Below are 27,579 nucleotides of genomic sequence, written 5' to 3' on the forward strand. Positions count from 1 at the left end.
ATTTTAGCTACTTTTTATGAACTTTTAGTTTAAAATTTTAAAGTCAGCTACTTTTAGCTATTTTTTGACCTCGCCTTAGCTACTTTTGTTGGAAAAGTTTCGGCAACACTGGTACAGAATAGATTTGTTCATTTGATATGTCCATATGATTTGTATGCATGTTAACAGATTTGTTCTTTTTGGTTTTTTATGGTAATTGCGCGAAATTGTATGTATGCATGTTTATATATATTAGCATAGGACATATGTATGTATATTAGGTTTATATGAAAATTGCTCCAAATATTGAAAAGCTCTTATGATTGCATGTAACCAATTGTACTTTGGTTTGAATTTTAATTCGAAAAGAAAGGCAATTGTGAGTGCACGTGTGCGGTAGAGTAAATATTTTGAAATTATTAACCACTAATTGATAAAACAAAAAAATGTCGTGTTCGGGAATATAACAGTGAACAAAACGTTCGTTGTTTTGCATTTCCCAAAAATCGGGAATTATGAAATTTGTGGAAGGAGAATTTGCGGATCTCACCCTCAATGCAAATACCAATGCTTAATTCATTTGTATGCATTCAACATTTTGAGGAGGATGCCGTGGGACCAAAGTATCTTAAGAATGGAGCGGTTCCAACTCTAAACTTGGGTAAGGAAATTAATTTATTATTATGTCTATATATATGTACAGTGAAGAAAAAATAAAGAGTTACCGTCAATATTAGTATTTCTTAAAAACTGAATAATTTTTTAAATATGTATAAGTGTCCCAGTTTCTTTTTGGTTCACTGTACATACATAACCTGTTAATCGTATAATAAATAATTGTAAAAACAAAATTTATAAATTATATATCCTTACATTATAAATTATTTGATTTACGGTATAAGGTCCCCAATAGCTAATTTTTCAGTAATGGGAAAAACTTTATCGAAAGTTAATAAACCCAATGCCAATGTAGTAAACGAAGTAGTCGTTAATACTGGCTTAACCTTCATCTCACCCTTGTGTGGAAAATCACACAAAATGAATCTTTTTTATACATTTAAAAAAAAAAATTTTTGAGCGATGTTCATGAAATTTCTTGACATTTCCTGGCGCATAAATGTAGCACAAAAAACGCATTTATTGATTAAAAAATATTTTTTGATAAATAGATATTTAAAAAGTGGCATTGCTTACCCTGGTGTGTGGTTTTCCACACATATGTTATTTCTATGTAGTTTGCACTAGGAACAGCATTTTTTGTCGTAAAACGTCCATGTCTTTTGATTTTCTGAGAAACTATGTACGTATTATAAAATAAAAACATGTTGTTGCACGTCTACACACTGATAAGCGTGCATGTCTGTATTTAAACGGCCGCACCGCAGCTGCGGCAGCACTGCTGTTGTGCCTCGCCGATTCAAAAAATTTACACGACGATCGACAGCGAATGCTTGTTGAAACTATGACTCATTGCTTCAAAGAAATGAAGAAGCAAGTCAGTGTGCTGTTTGCTTTGGGTGCGAGAGGTTCATGTAATTGTACTCGTTCTTAAAGATAGAATTTCGTTTGACATTTATAAAGTAATTTATTTGTCGTTTATTAGGACAACATGGCTAGACCGAAATATCTTACTAACGAAGAGCTTGAAGCTATTTTAAATGTTTCGGATGTTGAAGATTTTACTGATAGTGATGAAAATTACTCGCCAGAAGAAAATGATGAATCAGAATTAAGTGAAGCTGATTCTGAATTTAATGCAATGGAACAAATTGAAGATGTCGATGCAATAGGAGTCTCATCTGAAGAGAGAACGGTGGATCCATTATTTGTCTCAAAAGACGGTATAGTATGGAATCCCCAACGAGTTCACGATCGTGCTGGAAGATTACGGAATGAAAATGTCATCAATCTGCGTCCAGGCACAACAAGATATGCAAGAGCACGTATCGATGACATCAAAGATGCTTTTATGTTGTTTTTTTCCCACCGACAATTGAGAATATTGTTCTAAAGTGGTCAAACGCATATGCAAAGGAGCAATATGACGACAACTATATCGAAATCAACTCAAGCTTGTTACATGCATATATCGGTGTACTCATTTTGGTTGGAGTTTACAGGTATGTTGTTTTTTATATGCCTATGCTTAAAATGAATCTAATTTTTAGTAATAATTGTAATAATTTAGGTCAAAGAATGAAACAATGTTGGATTTATTCGATGGTGAATATGGACGTCCCATATTTAGAGCGATAATGTCAAAGAAAACATTTCAATACATGAATCGTATTATACGATTTGATGACGTTATGAGCAGACGTCAAAAAAGCTCTACGGACAAATTTGCTCCAATTCGTGAAATATTCGACAAATGGTCTGAACTATTGGCTGATTATTTCAATCCATCTGAATGTGTTACTATTGACGAACAATTGCTTGGTTTTCGTGGTAGATGCAAGTTTCGGCAATATATGCCTTCTAAGCCTGAACGATATGGAATTAAATTTTGGCTATTAGTTTGCTCTAAAACTTGTTACGTTTGGAAAATCCAACCGTATTTGGGTAAGCCAGTTGGTGGTTTAGCTGAAAAAAATCAAGTTGAACGTATAGTTTTGGATTTGGTTCGTGGATTGAAGGGGCATAACATGACAATGGACAACTTTTTTTCCTCTTATGAACTTGGTCAAAAATTGTTGTCACAACAACTAACAAACAACAGTTGTCACAACAGTTAACGAAAAAACAAAAGAAGCATCCCACCAAAACTTTTAGAATGCAAAAAAGTTCCGTTGTTCCAATCAACATTTGCATTCACCGAAAACACAACACTCGTATCATACATCAGCAGAAAAGACAATTGCGTAGTACTGCAAAGCACAATGCATGCTTCAAATGATGTAGAATCTGATGGAAAAAAGTTGCCAATAATCATTCAACATTATAATAAAACCAAAGGTTTGTTCTAATACTTTTTATTCTATAATAAAACAAAAGGCTCGTTTCGATGCTTTTTATTTTGATTTCATTAAACATTTTATGTTATAGGTGGCGTGGATACGGTTGACAAAATGTTGTCTTGTTACAGTTCTAAAAGAAAGACGAATCGATGGCCATTGGCGGTTTTCGCAAATATGATCGACATCTCAACTTTAAACGCTTTGATTATATTCAAAGATGTGAAACCAAATTGGCAAACAAACAAACCAACAATGCGACGAGTTTTCTTGCGTGAGCTTGGAATATCTCTTGCAAAATCATACATGACAATGAGAAAAGGCGTGCCACGAAACGAATCAGCGGCGTCTTTGCTTTCTGTTATTAGCAACAATTCACTAAATGAATCAGTCGGGGAGCACAGTAGCTCAAAAGCCTATTCCACATCTTCACTGTTCCGTGAACCTTCAGAATCTCGGGAGAGCTCATCACGATCATTCAACATTCCTCCAAAAAGATCCAAAAGTGTTCCTCCGAATATCGAAGGAAAAGCTAGATGTCACATTTGTTATAGCGAGAAGTCGAAAACTAAGAACTATGTATATCAAACGATGTGCTGTTTTTGCCAAAAAGGTGTATGTAAGCGTACTCATAACCGAAATGTTTGTGTAAAATGTATTGAAGATAGACTTATTTGATGTAACAGATAACAAAATATAAAAATAAATATGTTATTGATGATAAATCTTGATTTTGACTACAATTAAATTATGTTCCTACTGCAAAATACGTAAACATACCATGTGTGAAAAACCACACACGAGGGTATACAATGTAAGTTTATTTAAGGGTGAGATGAAGGTTAAATTTAATCGAAATTTGTTTAATTATAATCACGGTAATAACCTTATTGATATTAGCATTAAAATTATATGCTATGCATAATAAAAAATTGAAGAAAAGGTATATGAGTAGATCTAATGAGTTAGACAAAATATAATGAACAAATGGTCCGAAATCCATAAAACTTTACCTAAAGCAGGGAACAGTTAAAAAACATTTAGAAAATTTAGTGTTAGCATTAGAATCAATTAGAAATAAAACAATTGCTTTACAAGCTAGATGCCCAGCTTGAAGTAAAAATAAAATAAATGAAAAAGAATTATTTGTAAATTATTTCATTACATGGCGATCCTGCCAGCTTGGTGCTAAGATTTTTTTGCTGGTATTGATCAGCCGATAAGATCTGCCAGTTGCGTAGAAGTTCCCGGTCTGGCCAATAGACCAGAAGATAGATGACCACAGAAGCGCCGAAAGCTATCTCCATTAAGGAGTATAGGAGAAAAAATAAACTAATAAAGAAACCAGCCGAAATAGTCATCCCAATCGTAAAGAAGCCAAAGCGCAGAGGCGGCTATACCCAGAGCATTAAACGAGAGATTGGATATCTATTACGAGAAGTCAACACTCAGCCACCACCACCTTGGAACAAGGTTTGCTCCGTTTACTGTGCGTGCTTCACGCAGACAGTATAGGCTGACAAGCGTTAACCGCTCGCAGAAAAACAAAAAACTGTGCGTGCTTCACGCAGACAGTATAGGCTGACAAGCGTTTACCGCTCGCAGAAAAAATTTTTTTTTTTAATTTTCATTTAATACAAACAAAAAATTTTTCAAAATGTTTATGCACACATTGTCGTTTAACAAAAAAAAAAAAATAAAAAAAATGTTAAAACAAAATTTTTAAATTATATATCCTTACATTATAAATTATTTGATTTACGGTATAAGGTCCCCAATAGCTAATTTTTCAGTAATAGGAAAAACTTTATCAAAAGTTGATAAACCCAATGCCAATGTAGTAAACGAAGTAGTCGTTAATACTGGCTTAAATTTAATCGAAATTTGTTTAATTATAATCACGGTAATAACCTTATTGATATTAGCATTAAAATTATATGCTATGCATAATAAAAAATTGAAGAAAAGGTATATGAGTAGATCTAATGAGTTAGACAAAATATAATGAACAAATGGTCCGAAATTCATAAAACTGTACTTATAGAAAAAGAAAATTTTAAAAAATCGTTTAAATGCATTAATAAAAATATACAAATAAAGCAGGAAACGGTTAAGAAACATTTAGAAAATTTAGTGTTAGCATTAGAATCAATTAGAAATAAAACAATTACTTTACAAGCTAGATGCCCAGCTTGAAGTAAAATAAAATAAATGAAAAAGAATTATTTATAAATTATTACATTACAGTATCCTTGGATGTCGTTTTTAATACTTACGTGCCTATTGAAAAGCTTCATGTTGCGCACTTTCTCATTATTTTATTTATTTATAAAAAATTTTTGAATTTTAAGGATCGGGTTTAGTATAATGCCGTACAGGCAATTTTAGGCCAAGTATAATTATTTATAGTATTGTAATATATACATATATATGTACTGTATAAGCTGACGCAATAATTCACACTCCTCAACCAAAATATGATGGTAACCCAACACCCCACACGCGCAACGTTTTAGCTAACGCAACACTTCACACACCTCAACCAAAATATGATGGTAACCCAACACTCCACACGCGGGAAACGCCTACTCAGCAAAGAATTGGTCACGTTGCAAGCACACGGGCTTAGCTTTAGTATTAGAATTAAAATCTTTTTAAGTCAGTAGTAAAATAAGATTCAACCAATAAAGGCCGGTCTCCGGAATAAATTTTTGAAGTGAAAACTTCTTTAGAATCGTTGGGAGTGATTTGAGACTCGATGAAACGAAAAAGCGACACTACGAAGCGTTATATGTTGATATACGTATATGTGTGTGGCTGCGTACTGCTGAGCCACGCTAGTATAGTGAGTATTGTAGTATGTATACTGCACTGCCTATTACTTGCTTTGGTGTTTAGTTAAAGCGTCATACGTATGTATGTTTGTATGTATGCTAGTACGTATGTGTGCGCGCCTGTGTATTACGGAGCCACGGTGACCGAGAAGGCATTATGTATACCTATACTACACTACCTAATACTTGTTTAGACCAAGCGTCCTACGAATGTTTGTGTGTATGTTAGTACGTCTGTGTAATATACGCGTTACGACGCTCATAATAGCAACCGCGTGTGCTGTATTGCGTCCGTATTTTAATATTCGTAAATATTTTCATTGTTAAATATTTACCGCAATCGCAGGCGGTGTTGCAATATATCACAATCAAAATGACGGTGCTCGTATTGTAACTCCACAGTTAGATCTGAATGCACAGCAACTAGAATCACTGTCTGTTCAGCTCTCTAAAGTGGGAGAAATATGTGCATGCGAAACCAAATTGAGCAATGGAAAAACAGTTTTAATTGTGGCAATTTATATTTCACTGAATCAATCAATAAATAGCATCCCGGAATTCATTCATGAAAATTTAATAAAGTATACACCAGAAGTATCGCGGATACTTAGAAAAGATTACGATAAAGTTCCAGTGGCGATTTTAACGTAAATTTTGCATTGGACACAGCGGTTCCTTTAATTGACTTTCTCAATAGAACATTCAATTTAAAAATGTGTAACAATCGTACTGAATCGACAACACGATCAAAAACAACAATTGACGCGGTATTTCAAAGATATGTTGTCAACATCGAAACCAAAGCATTTGTATCATATTTTAGCTATCATAAGCCACTCGTATCATTTGTTGAAATTGAAAACATTGAGGATGAATAATAATAAAATGAAGAAAATAAAATATGAACTTTATAGCAATATTATATATATTATAATGAACCTATAATTACACAGGCACACAAAAAAAAAAAGTGTCATGTCCAAGACATTAGATTAGTGTACTCCGACGTATTTTTTCGCACTGAATCCGAATCCGAAGCCAGAATACTCAAATTGGCTCCCGTTTTTGAGATAATCTCAAAAAACTGAAAAAAAAATTATTAAAACCTGAAAAAAGAAAAAAAAAAATTTTCAGATCCTACGGTAGTGTATTTCGATGTATTTATTCCCGCTGAATCCGAATCCGAAGCCAGAATACTCAAATTGGCTCCCGTTTTTGAGATAATCTCAAAAAACTGAAAAAAAAAAATAATATAAATAACTGAAAAAAGAAATAAACATTTTTTTCAGATCCTACGGTACTGTATTTCGATGTATTTTTTCCCGCTGAGTCCGAACCTGATGCAAAAATTTGCATATTGGCTCAAATTCCTTGGGAAAACAACGACGCCATTTCCATATGGTCGAACAAATGAATGACTTTCGACCCTGTCTCGAGGTATCCAAAAGCGCCAAGGTCGTGCCTCTGGGATAAAAACTCTCTTTACTTGTATCTGTAACCAGGGCACCTCCACGTGGTGACGGTGGGCAACGGAACCATACTGGCAGAGTCCCTGGGTAAACGGCTGACGCCGTCATGGCAGGCACAAGTGAAAAGTGTTTTACGATGCAGGGTCTCGGAAGCCCAGTATCGGCGGCTGGTCAGGGTGGAAATGCAGGCCCGCAGGCGTCGTCATCCAGCGACTGCAGCTCTACAGTAGTGGGAAACTTGGCTACTGTAGGGAATAATGCGACAAGTCATGAATCAGCAGGTGAATCTGTTGAGCGATCAGATTTGAATCACAGTTGTAATAAGGACGTAAACAGTTTTTGTTATATTTGCAGCAAGTATGAGATTCCAAAGAGTCGGCGAAATGTAAATAAAAATGTTATGGAACTTTATAAAACTTGTTTTAATTTAGACATTACAAATCAAGATACTAACTGGGTTCCTAAAAAAATATGTAATCTTTGCGAAAGAATGTTAAATGGTAAAGCAAAGCAAACGATTAAGGTTCCTTGCATTTGGAGAAAACCCCTTAATAAAGAAAATTGTTATGTTTGTATGACGGATTTAAAAGGTATCAACAATTCTAAAAAATCGAATTATTTGTATGCAGAAGTTTCAAGCGTCACGAAACCAATTTTCTTATCTGATCAGGAGAGTAATGAAAATATGGATCTGTGCTGTTCTAATGGTGAACATGTGATTACGGGATTTGAAGGTAATAACAGTACCGAAATCGATACAGATGAGAAAGAAATCGAAGATGAGACTGATGAAGGAAGCGAAAATAATACTGAAGAAGGAAGCGAAAATGAAAGCACCGATGATGACGATTATACGCCGTATGATATTCCAATCAAAAAAGAACTACTTCCAGCTAATCAAGAAGAGGTTAATGATTTGGTCAGAGATTTAGGTCTACCCAAAGATGGTTCTGCGTTGCTAACTTCATGGTTGAAAAGCAAAAACTTTACTTCTAATAAAGTAAAATCATCTTTCTATCGAAATAGGGAGAAAGAATTTCGAAAATATTTTATCTTTCAAAAAGACATTTCTTTAGTATATTGCCAAGATATAAATGGATTAATGAATGAACTAAAACATGAATGTTATAAAAGCGAGAATTGGAGGTTATTTATTGATTCCTCAACAAAAAGTTTGAAGGCCGTGTTACTGCATAACACAAACAAATTTGCTTCGGTACCTGTAGCATATTCAAGAGTTACTAAAGAAGAATATGGAAAGTTAAATATAATACTAAATAAAATTAAGTATTCAGATCATAAGTGGCAAATCTGTGGGGACTTAAAAATCATAACCATTATACTAGGACAGCAATCTGGATTTACAAAAATGCCGTGTTTCTTATGCGAGTGGGACAGTAGAGATCGGGCAAATCATTACATAAAAAAAGAGTGGCCTAAGAGAAAGAAACTTAAGCCAGGAACAAAGAATGTTATACAAAAACCCTTGGTCGATGCTTCTAAAATCCTTCTTCCTCCACTGCATATAAAGTTAGGACTTGTTACGCAATTTATTAAGGCATTAAATAAAGAAGGAAGATGTTTCCAGTATATTGAAGAAATCTTTCCTAAAGTTTCGGATGCAAAGTTAAAGGAAGGAATATTAGATGGACCACAAATTAGGAAGATGTTAAGGGATAACATTTTAGTAACAAAAATGAATAAGAAAGAAAGAGATGCGTGGCTTAGTTTCAAAAATGTAGTTGAAAACTTTTTAGGAAACCATAGGAGTTTAAATTACAAAGAAATTGTTGCAAATTTGGTCAAGAACTTCAAAAACTTAGGTTGCTTGATGAACTTAAAGTTACATTTCTTAGATTCTCACGTAGATTACTTCCCAGAAAATCTTGGGGATTACAGCGAGGAGCAAGGAGAAAGATTCCACCAAGATATTAAGGAAATGGAACGTAGATATCAAGGAACGTGGAATAAAAATATGATGGTAGACTACTGCTGGTCGCTAAAGAGGGATATTGCTGTAAGAGGGCAGAAACGCAAAAGACAAACTCTGCATCGATCATTTGAATGTAAGAGAGTTCGATACCATAGAAAAAACATTTGAAAATAAATTACCATATTGAGCTAATAAATCAGCTAATAAATTCTAATTCGAACTCAGCAGAAAAAGTACAAATACATTATTCGTGTAGAAATTGCTAGATCTGGCAAACATCCGGTAGGAAATAGCTTAATTGTTTCTTGCCTGGTTTGGGCATGGGGTGGCCTGATTTTCATCCGTTTCTAATCAGGGCCTATTTTTGCCCGATGTGACCCTAATTAGAGATAACGGCTTATGATTAATTTGTTCACCTTATCAAACCTCCTCAAAGTAATGTCAATATTTCTACAATGGAATAATAAGTATCTAAAAAGGTATTACTTGCTGTAAATTCACCTTTTTGAGTAGTATTCTAATATTATCTCAAAAAATGGATTCAACCTGACAATTGTGGCTTCAAATCGAATTGCAAATAATTCTGCAATCAGCGGTATAAAACAGATAGAGATACACTACTATAGTGTCTCGAGAAAATATTTGTTTTGTTTTGCCTTCAACTTGATTTTATGCGCAGATTTATGAGAATATCTCAAAAACATTAACGAACACCCTAATTTTTTGTTTCATATTTGGAACCAGTACAAAAATACGTAAAACAGGCTACCGTAGAATCTACAAAAAAAAATTTTTTCATTACTTTGACTTTTTTAACAATTTTTTGAGACTATATCAAAAATTTGAGCAAATACGCCAGGTTTAAGCGGTTTTTTTAAATTATCTCAAAAATTTGACCCAATACGCCAATTCTGGCTTTAGTTTTAGAATCAGCGGAAAAAACACATCGAATTACACTACAATAGTGTCTCAAAAAATTACGTTTGGTTTTTTACATTTGCAAATATGTTTGGCAACATTTTTGTAATCAGCGGGAAAAAGTACGTCGAAAAACACTACCATAATTTCTCGAGAAAATTATTACGTTTGGTTTTGCTCTTTTTTCGATTTTTTGAGCAGTTCTTTGAGATTGTCTCAAAAATTTTAGCCAATATGCAAATTTTTGCATCAGGTTCGGACTCAGCGGGAAAAAATACATCGAAATACACTACCGTAGGATCTGAAAAAAATGTTCATTTCTTTTTTCAGTTATTTATTTTTTTTCAGTTTTTTGAGATTATCTCAAAAACGGGAGCCAATTTGAGTATTCTGGCTTCGGATTCGGATTCAGCGGGAAAAAATACATCGAAATACACTACCGTAGGATCTGAAAAAAAAATTTATTTCTTTTTTCAGTTTTTTAATTTTTTTTTCAGTTTTTTGAGATTATCTCAAAAACGGGAGCCAATTTGAGTATTCTGGCTTCGGATTCGGATTCAGTGCGAAAAAATACGTCGGAATACACTAGTCTAATGTCTTGGACATGACACTTTTTTTTTTGTGTGCCTGTGTTATCCCGCTCCTAATGCTGCTTTCGTCTCATTCTCTCTCAGTTTGTTTTACGGAAGGTTTCACTTCTATCGCGTCTAACCGTTAGACTGGTATTTTTTTTTTATAAACTACCACGACCGGGTAGTTTAACTTATATGAGTAGTTAACTTACTTGTTGATAAAAATAAAAAATTTAAATTAAAAAAACTAGTGTTTCAATTTTCTTAAGGATAATAATATTTATTTGGTAAGAAGAACTTAAATGAACATATACCAATAATATAATTCGACAGGATTTCCTTACAAAATCAATATATTCGTTCAGCTAAATCAAATGAATATCTGCATATGAAAAATCGTTCATATGGACGTGCAAAAGCAAACACGCATTTACATAAATATGTGCATACAGAAAAAATATTTCGATTTGCTATTGCTGTCGAGAATTTAGAACACATATTTACATACATATATTGATGCATACATATGTATGTACGGAGCCGTGGCCACTCGATTTGACAAAAATTCAAGATTTACCAAATATTGGCAAATAATTCAACGCGAAATATTCCAATATTGACTTTTTTCGAGTGGTTGAGAAAATTGGCATGATAAATTGGCGGCTCGTTTTATGAATGAAAGTACTTTGCTCGTGGAAATATAAGCTCGAACTTATCAATGATTTTGTTTTTGTTGAGCTTTTTAATATTTGAAACTGTTCAGCGTCATCGCGGGTAAATAATCATGGCCGCTACAGCTGCGCCTATGCATTTTGTTCTTGTAGTCGCTAGGCTTAGAATTTTAGTTTTGGAAGCATACGCAAGTTAATAGTGTACACTCACAATATCCAAGTTAACACGCTGCGGCACCCAACATATTGCATTGCCACACCCTACCGGTACGCGTGCCGCTGCATCAGCATAATCGCTGTTATTCCATAGTACAACCCAACACCCTAAGTCAAGGCCAATTGCATATAAAGTACCACGTACTAATGCTTACGCAATAAGAACAGAGCCAGACAGTAGCGTCAGCAAATTATGTTTCACACGATTGTGAAATACTTGCACATGCCACCAGAGCATGCCAACCGTGGGAAGCTAGGGCTAAGCCAGCGTACCAAGACACGGCGCACCTGAAGACAGCAGAACGATCAAAACCTATAAAGGCCTGCAGCGCACATGAAGGGGCAGTTGCGTAGTGAACACTAACCATACCTGTAACCTTTAATTATCTGTGTATTTAGGAAGATAATAAACTGTGTAGTTAATTGTAACTGTAATCCCTCGGTGTTTGATTTGCAGGGCAAGTTGGCCCTTTAATTTTTTTAAGTGTAACGGACCGAAAGTCCGTTTCTTCCATGATAATGTATCACATTCCATAGAAATTAGTCAACAGAAATAACAATGAGTGATAAGCTAATCCTCACATTTCATAGAAATTAAAAATAAAATAAATAATTGGCGCGTACACTTCTGTTAGGTGTTTGGCCGAGCTCCTCCTCCTATTTGTGGTGTGCGTTTTGATGTTGTTCCACAAATGGAGGGACCTACAGTTTCAAGCCGACTCCGAACGGCAAATATTTTTATGAGGAGCTTTTTCATGGCAGGAATACACTCGGAGGTTTGCCATTGCCTGCCGAGGGGCGACCGCTATTAGAAAAATGTTTTTATAAATTTTTGCTTTCACCGAGATTCGAACCAACGACCTCTCTGTGAATTCCGAATGGTAATCACGCACCAACCCATTCGGCTACGGCGGCCATAGAAATTAGTCATCATAAATAAACTATACCTAAGCGATTAAAATAATATATAAGTAGAGTTATTCTCTAAGGAATCGACAGTTTTGGTATAATCGCTGTGTAGTGCATAAGCCACTGTAACTGTATTGTCTTGATACGAATAAAGAATATTTTTTTATTTTTTATCGAGAGTACAATTTTAATTGGGGGCTCAACCGGGATGACTAAGTAAAAGCATCCTGAGTCAAAGTGGTCAAATCCTTATACAAAGGATAGTGAAAAAAATCCTAGATAAAAAAGGATATAATTTAAAGGAATAAAAAACTCTATAAAAATTAATTCCACGGGTTTTGAAAAAGTAAACCATAGTGGAACAAATTCTAATCTGGACAAGAAAAGGAATAAGAGAAATTCTGTTCTCCATCTCCAGAGGTTATTGAAACCAACTATGCAGCAACAAATTGATGCACTTACTCAGCAACTAGGGCAACTAGCCGCTGAAATCCGGCAGTCAAGAAATCCTAAGGGAGTATACATTGAACAATATCAACCAGTGCAACCTGGAATAACACAAGCTTCGCAAATAAACATCCAGATATTTAAAGAAATATCGCCATTTGATGGAAATAACAAATTCATTAGCAAAGCAACACAAATCAAAACAAGAGGGCATAATATTTGAAGCTGTAAAACAATACAGTAGTACCTCGATTCTTGCACATACTCGGTACTTGCACACCTCGATTCTTGCAACATAAAAAATTTTTCCATTACGTACTCAGTACTTGCAACACCCAAAAAGATTGAACTCGTTACTTGCGACATTGCCTTGTTGCTTTTGGTAACGGTTCCTTAGATTCAATAAAATTCGGGGAAGTCCCGACTTATTTCGGAAATTAATTGCTGTGATTGGCTAATTCTCTTACGCACGTGTATTTTGGGACATTTGAATCAGTTTTAACGGACGTTTCATTGAGTGCGGTCTCACAATGGCAGGGAAAAAATTTACTTTGCTTACAATAAAGCAAAAAGCTGAAATTTTAAGGAAGCTAAGTGACGGATTTTCTATCGATGCCTTAGTCAAAAGTTTTCACGTGCACAGGTCAACAATAAACCGCATTCAGAATAAGAAGAACACCATAAGGAAGTTCCTGGCCCATGCTGAATCTGGTCCTGGGAAGAGAAAAACGCGTAAACCTGCAGAGCTTCCTAAAATGGAAAGAGCATTGATGAAATGATTTGCAAATCAACGAGCCAAGAATTTACCAATCACTTCTGATATGCTTAAACAAAAGGCCAAGTTTCTCCATGCCAAAATTCAGGAAAAATCGGGGGGCTTCCATGCTAGCAATGGTTGGATTACAAAGTTTAAAAAAAGATATGGAATACGAAGACTCAAATATGTGGAGAAAAGCTTTCGAATAAGACTTATCAGTTAATCCATTTTTACAAACACTGAACAAAAAAATTGCTGATTTAGGTTTGACCAAGGACCAGATATACAATGCCGAATCTGGTCTCTTTTGGAAGCTTTTGCCTGATAGAACTCTTGTGCGGTCAAAAGAAACTTCCGCTCCAGGACATAAAATCAGTAAGGAAAGAATAACTTTTCTGGCTTGCACGAATGCATCTGGAAATCACAGAGTAAAATTAATGGGCATTCCATACTGTGAAACATAATTTTTCTTTTCGATCAAATGACTGCACATCGAAACTAATAAAAAGGTGCTTCGATGAAAATTATTCATCAGGTCGCACAAAGTGTGAAGCTATTATCTGTAATGTATTAGCACCAAATGCAATGCAACTAGTCGTAGTAGATTTGAATGCTGTTAATGTTGTTACTGTTTTTTCTGATTGCTCGAATCATGTCTATCAAAGTATGCCCAGTACTAGGGTATGTTCAGAAACGCATTATAAATGCGCAGTAATTGCAGCGCTGGCAACACTGCCAATGTGACAAGTGATACAATTGATAGATTTGTTGACGATTTGCAAAAAGATTTGTTGCATTTATGAACGCGTTTTACACTAAAATTGAAGTATTATTGAGTTTAGTTGTTGACGAAATATTTGAAGTAAAAAGTGATAGTTTTTTGCTAAATTTAAGAAAAAAAAGACATGTAAAGCTAAAAAGATCACATATAGTAAGATGTTCATTAAAACGAAAAATTTCCAAAAATAAATCTTTTTTTAAACAATAAAATTGTTTCCCGAGGACGTATTTTATTCTCATTTTCGAATGAATTGGTCCACTTTTGAGGTAATATAGTTTTTTTTGATTTTCATTGAATCAGCATTTTTTAATAGTTTTTTTTCAATTAAGTGTTTGAAAGCCGATTTAACCCCATTTTGGTCAACCGCAAGGACTGGTCGTTGCGGAAAATCTTTGGATAAATGTTTGTACGTAACATTATGGAAATTATGTAATAGCAGGGTCACTTTCCGACAGCTTTCGGATCGGTTTGGTATTGCGAAAGAAGCTGCACATTACCTGTTCAAAAAAACAATTAAAGTCCTCTGTGAATTGAAGAGCGAAATAAAATGGCATCTGTTGAACAGCAGCAAACAATCATGACGAAGTTCGAAAACAGCAGAGAGAATCCGTTTCCCTTCGTGATTGGTTGTTTAGATGGAACGCACTCCAATATACCCACGCCTAGTGAAGATGCTATTAGCTACTATGACCGCAAAGGGAAACATTCTGTCCAAACGCAGGTAAGTTCTTCGAATATACTACTTTTAAGACTCACTTATTATTTAATACTTTATAGGCCATATGTGATAGTCAATTTCGTTTTTTGGATGTCTTTATTGGTTATCCAGGCAGCTGCCACGATGCTAATGTCTGGAGAAGTAGCCCAGTATTTAATGGCATAACGTCCGGGCAGTTACAGCAAGCACCAGGTGCAATAATATTGGGTGATTCCGCGTATCCTATATCGAAATCCGTAATGGTTCCTTACAGAGACAACGGACACCTCACCAGGGAAGAAAAAAAATTCAACACACGTCTAAGTTCAACACGCGTTTTCATTGAGCAAGCATTTGGAATATTAAAGAAAAAATTTAAGATTTTAAATCATATAGATATTTCAAGCCTTAAGGGCATATCTGATGTGATGCTTCCTTGATGTGATATTTTGTAAAAGTCGTTATAATAACTCTGTACATGCATTTTTGTGAAACTACTGTGAGTAGTAAAGTATGCATCTTATGTTATATGACAAACTACTGTATACACAAAATACTGGGTTAAATAAATTTTTCTACGAACGAAGTAATCTATCATCACATTCTTTTACATCCTTTATAGTGTAAGAACGGGATAAAAGCATTTTCTTTTACTCAGTGTGCTACTGTGCGTTATGATGTCAGCAATAAGTTTTGAAAAGGTAAGAAAGAGACAAGGATGAAAACGAAGCTTTGTCTTGCGAATATTCTAGAAAAAGATTGACGAGAAGCTTTGGTGGCTTCATAGGTTTTGTATCATTGATTGGAAAAACTTGAGATTGACTGGTCGCACAGTTGTTCACTAAGCTGTTACTCTCATATTGAAATACAATTTAAAAAGAATGGAGAAGGGTATCGAAACTGATGCATCTACAAATGAAGCTAGGAATTTAGCGTCGACATATGCATGTTTATATACATTTATTAGCATAGGGCATATGTATGTAATTAGGTCAAGGTTGGGCGTTTACAACATTTTTTGGATTGTTTACCCTTACATTGTAAACAATTGTAAATAATGTAAACAATTGTAAACGTTTACCAGCATTTGTCATTTCAACTTATATTGTAAACTATCAAGTCAAACAGATCGATTGTTGAACATAGCTGGTACTGTGACCTTTATCGATAACAAAATTTTCGCACATGACTGACAGGTCAGAATTCTGCACATTTATTTATTTATTCTAACTCGTCGTCTTATGTTGAAAAATGAGTGGTGCACCCCAAAGCCAATTTGGAAAAATCTTGACTACAAACAAATAAAAAATGGCAGAAAATACTCAGCCCAGTGTTTGTTTTATGGCCAAACATTGACAAACATTGCAACAGATCGACTGGTATCGCATAGGTAAGGGTAATTATACCAAAATCTTATACGCGCGTACAGTGAACAACCTATGATTTTTAGAAAACGATGTTCACAGAAAAAAAATACTGATGAAACTATAATTCTAGAAGTGGACGAAATCGACACCAGTGCAATGGGATTAAATGATTCCGTATATTCAGTAATGGACGTGTCAGCAAGTAGCATCCTTATTGATGCAGATAATATTTTATTTGATATCATATCATCAGAATCGCAGCCTTCAACAACTCCAGAAGCAACACCTTCATCAAGCTCCTCAAGTATGTTAATGCGATATGTTTTAAAGAACCTTGTGAAAAGCAGGAAATACCAGAGCAGCGATTGGCGTTCCCGTGGGAAACGCCTACTCAGCAAAGAATTGGTCACGTTGCAAGCACACGGGCTTAGCTTTATTATTAGAATTAAAATACTTTTAAGTCAGTTGTAAAATAAGATTCAACCAATAAAGACCGGTCTCCGGAATAAATTTTTTTTTTATAAACTACCACGACCGAGCAGGGACCGACAGTGCGCTAATCCCGATAAAACAAACGCGAACGTTAACAAAGTACTAGCGAATCATAAAAGAAGCTCTAAAAAGAGTCGTGTCGTACGAAATATATATAAGTGTTACATAAGTGTTAGCGGCGGAACTGTCAGTCCCGAAAAAAAACGCGAGTGTAGAGAACGAGGCCCCCGAGTAGCTGCAGGACGAACTGCAAGGAAAAGCACGGCAACGGATGCCAAGCCGCTCTGCCCGCACCCAGGACCCCAAACAAGAGGAGATGTCGCTGGCTCTAATTATATTAATGTAAGATTATATACTAAGTATCTATAAAAATAAAACCTATTAAATAAATCTTTAAATAATCAAGAGAAATTTTATATAGAAAAAAAAATCTCAAAAGAGAAATTTTGTAAGTTTAAGAAAATTAATGCAACTAAATAAAAAGTGAAGAAAAAAAAATCTAGAAAGAAAAATTTTGTAAATTTAAAAGAAAATGCAAAATGCAAAATGCCTGACGACAACATATCTTCAGACAGACAACATATCGCACCCCCGCAAGAAAAGCGACACAACTCAAAAATTTTCAAATTTCATATTATGTGCCCATTATATTCTAAAGAAGTCAATAGTCAATCAGGAAAAATGTCACAAGTTAAATTTCTGTAATTCTCCCGAGAGGCCACTAGTGTCGTTTTGTACTTTCCCGCCAAACAACTTTGTTGATTCAAGAAAGGTGACACATTACAGTTGTGTCTAGATCTCCAACGAGTGAGGTTGTTACGCTGCTCCGGAAAACCGACATATTTTAAGTTGTGACAGTTTTCGTGTTGCATCCTGTTTGCTTTGAAAGTGGAAAATAGACATTATTTTGATTTATGACGTTTTTCCTGTTTTAAGTGAAAGTAACAAGAAGACATTATAATAATATTTTGGATTAGGACACTTTTCTTGTTCCATGTAAGTATATTGTTGACGATTTATTTTGTGATATGTCACTTTTTCTGTTATGTCATTTTTATTTTATTTGCATTTATGACAGGAATGCCATTAAAAAAACTCTTCGTTTATGTTACAACCACATAATCGTATATAATACAACGTGTTATGTGCAGTTATTTTATTTTTCTAAATAAACGAACTAATTAAGGGACAGTTCAATAAGCATTGATTTTAAAACTATCAAATATTTCATTTTGTTTTAGATAAAATGGATTCGTCTTCTCGAGCTTCGAGAATTTTACGATTGTGCTTGGAAGATGAGAATAACACCGATACCTTGGAAACATCTGTTGATATTGGGAGTATTGAAGTACAAAACCCCAATTATGTTGAACTTGAAAATATTGAATCTGGGGAACCCATGCAAGCTGCTGAATCCTCGGCTGTTCCAGATAATTTACAGCAGTATACTATGGAAATGGACGAGAAAATAGATACAAAATTCGTCTTAAGAAAAATAGAAAATGGTGTAGTATCTAAAGTATCTGATCATGAAAATTTAGAAACTGTATCAGATGAAAGCAATGCTGATTTAAACCTAAGCAATGATTCAATAGCCGACCCCAGCTTTTCTTCATCTGAGTCAACATCAAGTGATGAATCAACATCAAGTAATGAATTAACATTAAGTGACGAATCATCACCACCAAGTTCGTCTTCTAAACGTGGTAAGAAGAGAGTAATTAGAATTTCAGCAAGAAAAAAAGAGACAGCGAAACGACTCAGAAATATGGGAAAAGAATATCAATCCGTTTCCAAGACGTCCAAAATAATCAAAGCTAGAGAAATTTTAGCACCATGCACAGACAAATGCAAACTTTCATGCTCAACCAAGTTTTCAGAAAATCAAAGAAAGACCATTTTCAACAACTATTGGGCACTTGGCAACTTAGAACAACAACGATCTTTTATTGCTGGGAACATTGAAAGTATACAGCCCAAATATAGGTACACGCGCACGGAAAACCACAGAAAATTGAACAACGCATTCTACTTTCAGATAGAGGCAAAAAAATTGAGAGTTTGCAAACTATTCTTTAAGAATACGTTGGGAATCAACGACAGACCTTTAAGAACAGTTTTGGAAAAAAAAGAAAATGGATTTCTTAAACCAGAGAAGAGGGGAAAACACTCAAATCATTTCACAGTTGCACCTGGTATAAAAGAATCCGTAAGAAACCATATCAACTCGATACCACGCATGGAAAGCCATTACCTCCGTGCCACTACTTCCAGAGAGTACATAGATGGTGGTAAAAGTTTAGCTGACTTACATAGAGACTACATGAAAGAACAAGCCGAAAAAAAACAACCAGCAGCAAATCTTATGATGTACTCACGTATTTTTAATGGGGAGTTTAATATTTCATTTTTTTCCCCGAAAAAAGATTTATGCAATTTGTGCGAATCTTACAAAAACGCACCAGAAGTACCAGGCACAAAGGAAAAAAACGAGAAGCATCAGGAAGAAAAAAGGTTAAGTCGTGAATCTAAAGAACAGGATAAAAGATGTGTTGGTGATAATTTTGTTCTTGCAACTTTTGATCTTCAAGCGGTGATGCCGTCTCCTAGAGGAAATTTATCAATATTTTATTACAAATCGAAAATAAATTCTTATAATTTTACGATTTGCGAAGTTGGTAACGATTCTGTGGAATGTTTTTTTTGGCACGAGGGCGAAGGACATCGTGGTGCGAATGAAATCGGATCTTGCATATTAAAGTATCTGGAGAAGAAAGCTTCTGAAATTAATAATGACAATTTGGAATTCACGTTCTACTCGGACAACTGTTGCGGACAAAACAAGAATCGGTATATAATTGCAATGTTTATGCATGCAGTTAAAACACTGAAAATAAAAGCTATTACACACATATTCTTGATTTGCGGCCATACTCAGAATGAGGGTGATGCAGCCCATTCTGTAATTGAGAAACAGATAAAAAAGTCACTCAAAAGTGGTCCAATTATTATTCCCCAACAGTATGTCACAATAATACGAACAGCCAAGAAGCGTGGAAATCCATATCAGGTGAACGAAATGAGTCATTTAGATTTCTTTGATTTAAAACATTTAAGTAGTATGACAGGCACCAATTATGCTAAAGATGTGACTGGCAACACTATAAAAATGACTGATTTTAAAGTTCTGAGGTTTGAGAAGTCTAGACCAGATTCATTTCTTTTCAAACTGTCATACAAGGACGAATTTGCAGAAATTGAAGTTCGAAAGAGAAAACCCCAAACTTCTTCTGTTACTCTGAAGAAAGCTTACTCTAAAAAAATAGTGATCGAAGGAAAAAAAAGAAGACTGTTTGGAGTTGATCCGTTCAAATCACATCCCGCAAAGTTATTTCAGTGTTTTTAATTCACTATTTTCTTAAATGTATGTACCTATTTAACAACAGTAGTTTTGTTTAAATTACATACTGCTTTGTAAGCAGAGTTATTTTTTGTTGTACCTACTGAGACATAAATAATAAAGCTAAATAAAGTGAAATATTATTATGTTTTTTATTACTATATTCAATACTGTCACAAATAAAAATACATCAATTAGCAACACAAGAAAAATGACACAAGTTAAAATAGGGGTAGTTTTGAAGACTCTGTATGCTTCAAAGTTGCTTAAAAATCTAAATTATACTTTTGAGTCTAAAAAACAACACAAAAAAATAAGTTCATGTGGACCAAGGATTAGTTTTGACTAAATATAGCATTTTTATTTTTACAGTTTTTAATTTTTACTCTCCTGCACAATTTAATGTTTTTGACTTGTGTCACTTTTCTTGCGGGGGTGCGATATCTTCTGACAGGATTAGAAGACACAATCCATAGAGTAGTCAAAAATATTTTTGAAAGTGAACAATATAGTGAACCCTAACCATGAATTCCTTAATTTGAGGGACGAACCCGTAGTTGCACAAGGAACCACAGATTCGGACCGTGTCCCAGAAATAGCTAGAACAATAAGATAATTTGCAGGAAATCCAAGTGAGTTTAGTTCCTGGAAAAAAAAGTATAGAGAGACTTTTAGAGTACTATGGTCAATATCAGGGGACTCCGAAATATTTCGGGATACTTATGACAATAAGAAACAAAATTGTAGGTCATGCAGACGAAGTTTTGAAATCTTACAATATTCCATTAAATTGGACGGCTATTCGCACATTTTGAAATTGTTAATAAGTAATTAATAAAAGAAAAAAAATGCCTAAAGCTTCAAAATGTCGTGTTCGGGAGTGTAATAGTGAACAAAACATTCGTTCTTTTGAATTTCCAAAAAATCGGGAATTATCAAATTTGTGGAAGGAGAATTTGCGGATCTCACCCTCAATGCAAATACCAATGCATAATTCATTTGAATACATTCAACATTTTGAGGAGGATGCCGTGGGACCAAAGTATCTTAAGAATGGAGCGATTCCCACTCTCATGGCTCATGAACAACTTTTATAACTTTCAATATTTACACGCATTGTAATACAATACACTTATAAATTGGTACAATATAATACATATATGTATTTTGTTCTAAATTTCACTTCAATTCATAAAATATATGATCACAAACGTATTTTTACTGGTTTTTATACTTGTATTCAAAACAACAATATCCTTTCGCTAAATTACTTAAATTTTAACAATAAATTACTTGAAAACTTTAAATCTCCGGAGAGTGCGGGTTCTAGTTTTATATATATGTTGTTTTTTTATGGTTAAGGGGTTGTGCTCTAAGTGGAAGTATGTACTTTCCTACTATATTTCCAAAAATGGTTTTAATGGTGCAGAGTTACATCAAATTGTGATGAGTAACATTTCCGCAATTACGAAAATTGGACTGAATATAAAAGTTATGATTTGCGATCAAGGGCCCGCGAATATAACTTTATTTAATCAATTGAAGATATCTGAAATTAACACTTTTTTCATGTACGAAAACAATACAATTTTTTGCATGTTTGACTATTGCCATCTCATAAAGTCCATCCGTAATGTATTTATGAAATATGATATTCCAACCGCCCATGGCACTGCAAGCTTTAAGGTCATTAGGAAGTTATTTGATATTGATCAAAAGAATTCCAATTTTAAAATTTGCCCAAAATTGACGGAGGCTCATATTTACCCAAGCATTTTCGAAAAAATGAGCGTTTCACGCGCAACACAAGTATTGAGCAATTCGGTAGCGTCAGGTATTGACATGATGGGTAGTCAAAATTTATTTGGTAATGAGGAAAACTTGATAAATTTTGCCAAGCCCACACAGATATTTGTTAAAGAAATGAATGATCTTTTTGATGAACTCGATGCAAACCATTTCCAGTCAACAAATCCATTGAGGGCTCCTCTAAAGCGGGATGATAGGGGCAAAGTTGAAAGACTATTAAGTTACTTCGAGCTCTTTAGTCCAATGTCTACAATGCGTGCATATTCTACTATTAAATGTATCCAAGGCTTTCGTACTACAATAAAATCCATGCTGGAATTGTGCGAGGAACTTTTTCAACAGCATCAAAATTTAAAATTTATTTTCCTTGGAAAGTTAAACCAAGATTGTCTAGAAAATTTCTTTTATCAGGTCCGAGGTAGTCAGGGTATTAATACTCATCCCACAGCACACGAAGTGCAGTACATAGTAGCGCGATTGATATCTATGAAAATTTTACGACAGCGGTTCGAAAACAAAGGCAATAATTGCGAAGATGATGATGATATTAATTTAGACTGGAATTTAGGGGCTGAGGATCATCATCTGGAGGAAGAACTAGGAGCACCGCTAAATGAGCAACTCGTTTTAGAAAATATAGAGGTAGCAGACGAGAATTTTGCCGCAGAACCAAATACAGAAGAGGTACAGGTGCAGCGTTATTACATTGGTTATGGTATTTACCAAAAATTACTGTGTAAGCTAAAATGCGACAAATGCGCCCACATTATGATGAAAACACAAAGAGACTTAAAATAGCATTCGGAAGCCCTGAAAATTTCACGGATGACACCGATTTGAGACTGGTGAATCCTGAAGACAGGGTATTCGAAGTGTGTCGCCTTCAGATGATGTGGTGCCGTCAGCTTTTTGCAAAATATGCTCACGCAGGTAATATTCGCAATGTAATGTTGCCAGTTATAAAACAAAAAACCTAAGAAGTATTTCCCCATTGGTTCGCAATATCTGGTGAATGTCAAGATCAGCGCATCAAGCTACTCGACTTTTTGATATATGTACTTCTATTCAAAAATGCAAAATGGCTTTTACGGCAAGAAAATACCCTAGTTAGGTGTCAGAAGCGCAACGATAAACTAAAAAAGTTGTCGTACGTTGTAGGTCAGGGTCCAACAAGGAGAGTTGCACAGGTCCTTAGGGTAAGTAAAACCAGCGTTTATTTATTCTTTATTCTAATATGTATTTATTTATATTTATTTTTCCTATTTCCCAAATTTTTTAATTTTCAGGTTTTTCTCCATCTTTCAGATTTTTCTCTATATTTCAGATTTTCCTTTTATCTTCTTTTTCAGGTAGCACCTGAGCCTAGATTTTTAAACCACTACAATTTTCACTTAATTACGATGGATTGAGATTAGTGTTTTAAAAATCAGGTAAATCGCAATGACTTAATCGATGTCAATATCGAAGTCGTGTGAGAAATTGTTATAATATGAGAACAATTTCGTAATTCGTGCTTTTACAATTTTATATATATTTTTTTCATTTCAGGAAATGTACATAGTATTGTAATATATATACATGTAAGACGGAGTATACCTGACAGCAGTGAGAGAGAGAAACGGGTTTGGCAAGAAGTCGCAGGGAGCGCGCGAGCGGGATAGTCATTGTCATTTTTCATTCTAATTAAATACTATTTTTGCATATATGTAACGCGTGTAAAAAGTGTCGCGTACGTGTCTGAACTTTGCAAAAGTGTGTAATTTTGAACGATGCATGCAACGAAGCGTTGTATCAGTACAGTCGATATACGTAGTTGGACATAGTAAGAGCAGTTGTTTGTAGTGACGCGAGTTGACGCTGGCAAGTCCTATTCAATTGAACAGTCATTGCGTGCTCAAAAGAACGAAGTTGAAACGCCGATAAGTTGTAATGGGCAAAGTAAAGCATACACCAGCAAAAAGAAATAATCAAAAGGAAGTTGAGAAAAAAGTTGAAACAAAAGCAACAATGGCAACGGGAGGTGAATTAACGAATACGAGAGAAGATAACAGTGGCGGCGAAATGGAAGAGAAAATTCAGCAATCGTTACAACTTCTTACTCTCAAAATACAAGTTGACGAACAAAGAGACAGTAAAGTAAAAATATCAACAGAGAATTTTGACAAAGTGATCAGCGAGTGTGATGGCCGTTCTATTCCAATTATTAAGTGGTTTGAAGTCTTCGAAGCAAATGCCGACGCATACGGGTTGACAGATAAGCAAAAGTATGTACAGGCGAGAGGGAAAATGAAGAGCTCTTGTCATCTGGGTCAGATAACGAAGGTCAAGAAGGCCGAATGTAAGACGGAGTATACCTGACAGCAGTGAGAGAGAGAAACGGGTTTGGCGTTAGAGCAGTCGTCGGCGGACAGCTGAAGCAAGAAGTCGCAGGGAGCGCGAGTTACATATTCAATTTCAAATATAAATTCACATTGTAAAACAGACGAAATTGATGAGTTTGTAAATAAAATAATGAACAATAAGTAAAAGTAATTGGAAACGCATTTCCTGTTTTGCAACAGTTTGACTTACCTGAAAAAGCGTGGGACAGGAAATGCGGAATAAGGTATTGACAACAATTTGTAAAATTAAATATTAAATGCAGAATAAGCAAATACATATGTACGTTAGTTTAAGTCTAAATGTAATAATTGAAATTATAATAAATCAGTTGTTGAGAAGCCCTTCAAGCAAAAAGTTGTCTTTGTTCTTTCATTTATTTTTTTTTTTTTTCTCAGCCGCTTGAGCAAAATACAAAATTGGCGCAGTCGGTAGGATCCTTTAAAAAGTAAAAGGATCCAGTGAACGAATTACGTGCGGTGAATAAACAAAATTTTTATAACACCCAAACCCTAATCCTGCGAATCCGTAGCCAACTCAGGAGTTGACCAGACCCTCCAGGGTATAACTTAATATACGTATAATTTAAAAAACATAAAAAGTGCAGTGCAGTGAACACTTATTAAAGTAGACACCACTAACATAAAAAGGTGCAGTGCAGTGAACACTTATTAAAGTAGACACCACTAACATAAAAAGTGCAGTGCAGTGAACACTTATTAAAGTAGACACCACCAACATAAAAACAAAGGGAACCATCAGCTTAGCAAACAAGCTAGCTGATAAACCAACAATCAAAAATTAGGCAAGCCAGGCAGAAGGAATTCGATAAGAGAAGGATGGAGCAGGCCCAACAGGAAATGGCACCAGCAGATCTAGTAGAGCAGCTCGCACGAAGGGAGCAACAACTCGAGCAGCTTAGATTGGCCTATCTAGATCTTCAACAAAGGCAGCAACAACACCAAATACAGGATAACGGCAAAAGAGAAAACATCTTTAAAATGATAAACCACATGCCAACTTTCACCGGGACAGGAGAAGTCACGGTCAACAGCTTCTTCAGCAGCATAGAATACCTGTTATCAACCATACAAGAGGAAAGTCTAAAAAAGGAAGCGGTCCGAACAATATTCTACAAAGTCATACAAGGACAGGCCAAGGACGTCATCATAAATATACCGACACCAGACAACTGGCAGCTGATTAAAAAACTGCTAAAACTTAGATACAGGCCAGATACGGAGCCACATCAAATATACAAAAAAATTAACAACTTATGTGTAAGAACAACATGGATCATGATGATAGCAATAATACTAACGATACGACAATGTAAAGGTATAATGACTTGGACGGAACTAACGGAACAAACCGGATTTATAGATTTACAAATTAGAAACCAAGAAATACCCAAAGATAGTGACATAGTACTACACATGATTGACGTTTACAAACTAGAAACTATTATCAACGAAATGACGGACAATATAATATTAATGAAATTAGAAAATAAAGAGACACTACAACGAGAGTTGTTAGATATAAGGAATAAGTTACTAACGCTCATGCCAGTAAAAACTAGAAATAAACGCGGACTAATTAATGCAATAGGTAGTATGTCAAAATGGTTTTTTGGTACAATGGACGAAGACGATAGACAAAATATACAAACGCACTTTTTACAGACGAATGACACAATGAACCAACAAATCAAAATAAACAATTATTTCAGTTCAGCTATAGAGCATCTCAAAGAAATCGTTAAAAGTGATAGAGTAAAAATTGAAAAAGAACTTAATTCTATTAATAAATTTATGTATGACGAATATAAACAAAATTTATACTTAGACCAGTATACAAAGATTCAGTTATTAAAAAGTAAAATTGAGCAAATACAAGAAAATGTTGTATCAGCCAAATATGGAATATTACACCCAAATATTTTAACTAGTGAAGAAATAGTTAAATATAATATTGATTATAATAAGCTTAAGTATCTACAATTAGGCACAGCCATTTTAAATAACACCTATCTAATATTCGGCATTAAAATACCTAAAAACTTTGAATATGTAAAAATAAGAAAGGTTATTCTAATACCTAATAAAGAAAATAATGAAATAGAAGCAAAAATAGAAGAAATATTCATTTATGCAAATAAAACTTTATTATTTGAAGAAAATAAATCTTTAAAAAGATTGAAACCAAGTAAACACTGCATATTAAAACAAAACTGTCACCTCACCAGAAATAAGGATCTTGAAATTCTAGCCATAGACGTAAAAACGATTATTGTTAAAAATGCTGTAAATTTACAAATGAATCAAACATGTAATAAAGAGAAACCAATTATGAACGGAAACTATATCATAAGATATAATAATTGTTCAATTAAAATTAGTGACTACTATTTTTCAAATTATATCGAAAACATAGAAGAAAATATTGAAAGTGTAAAATATGAAGACATTCGGAACTTTACAAAAAAAATTACATTCGATGAAATATTGGAGGAAAATAGATCAAATGTAGAAAACATTTTTAAATTGAAAATTCATAGTAAAATCTCACATATCTGCAATGTACTAAGCATTATTATAATTCTAATAACTGTCATTGTTGTCATCAATAAACACAAACGTATAACTATTAAATTAAATAAAAGAATTCAGGAGAATTCTAATCTAAAGGGGGGAGAAGTTACATATTCAATTTCAAATATAAATTCACATTGTAAAACAGACGAAATTGATGAGTTTGTAAATAAAATAATGAACAATAAGTAAAAGTAATTGGAAACGCATTTCCTGTTTTGCAACAGTTTGACTTACCTGAAAAAGCGTGGGACAGGAAATTTGGAATAAGGTATTGACAACAATTTGTAAAATTAAATATTAAATGCAGAATAAGCAAATACATATGTACGTTAGTTTAAGTCTAAATGTAATAATTGAAATTATAATAAATCAGTTGTTGAGAAGCCCTTCAAGCAAAA

General features: G+C 34.4%; 1 protein-coding gene across 1 annotated transcript; it reads left to right on the forward strand.

Annotated features, from left to right (window-relative positions):
- The first annotated feature begins 2,788 nt into the window (after positions 1 to 2,788).
- LOC128867159 (uncharacterized) lies at positions 2,789 to 3,611 on the forward strand. Its single transcript, XM_054108253.1, has 2 exons — positions 2,789 to 2,934; positions 3,025 to 3,611. The coding sequence occupies exons 1-2, from the start codon at positions 2,859 to 2,861 to the stop codon at positions 3,609 to 3,611; spliced, it is 663 nt and encodes a 220-aa protein (XP_053964228.1). The 5' UTR covers positions 2,789 to 2,858.
- Positions 3,612 to 27,579: the final 23,968 nt, after the last annotated feature.

Source organism: Anastrepha ludens, chromosome 6 (assembly GCF_028408465.1).
Source record: "Anastrepha ludens isolate Willacy chromosome 6, idAnaLude1.1, whole genome shotgun sequence".
Lineage (NCBI taxonomy): Eukaryota > Metazoa > Arthropoda > Insecta > Diptera > Tephritidae > Anastrepha > Anastrepha ludens.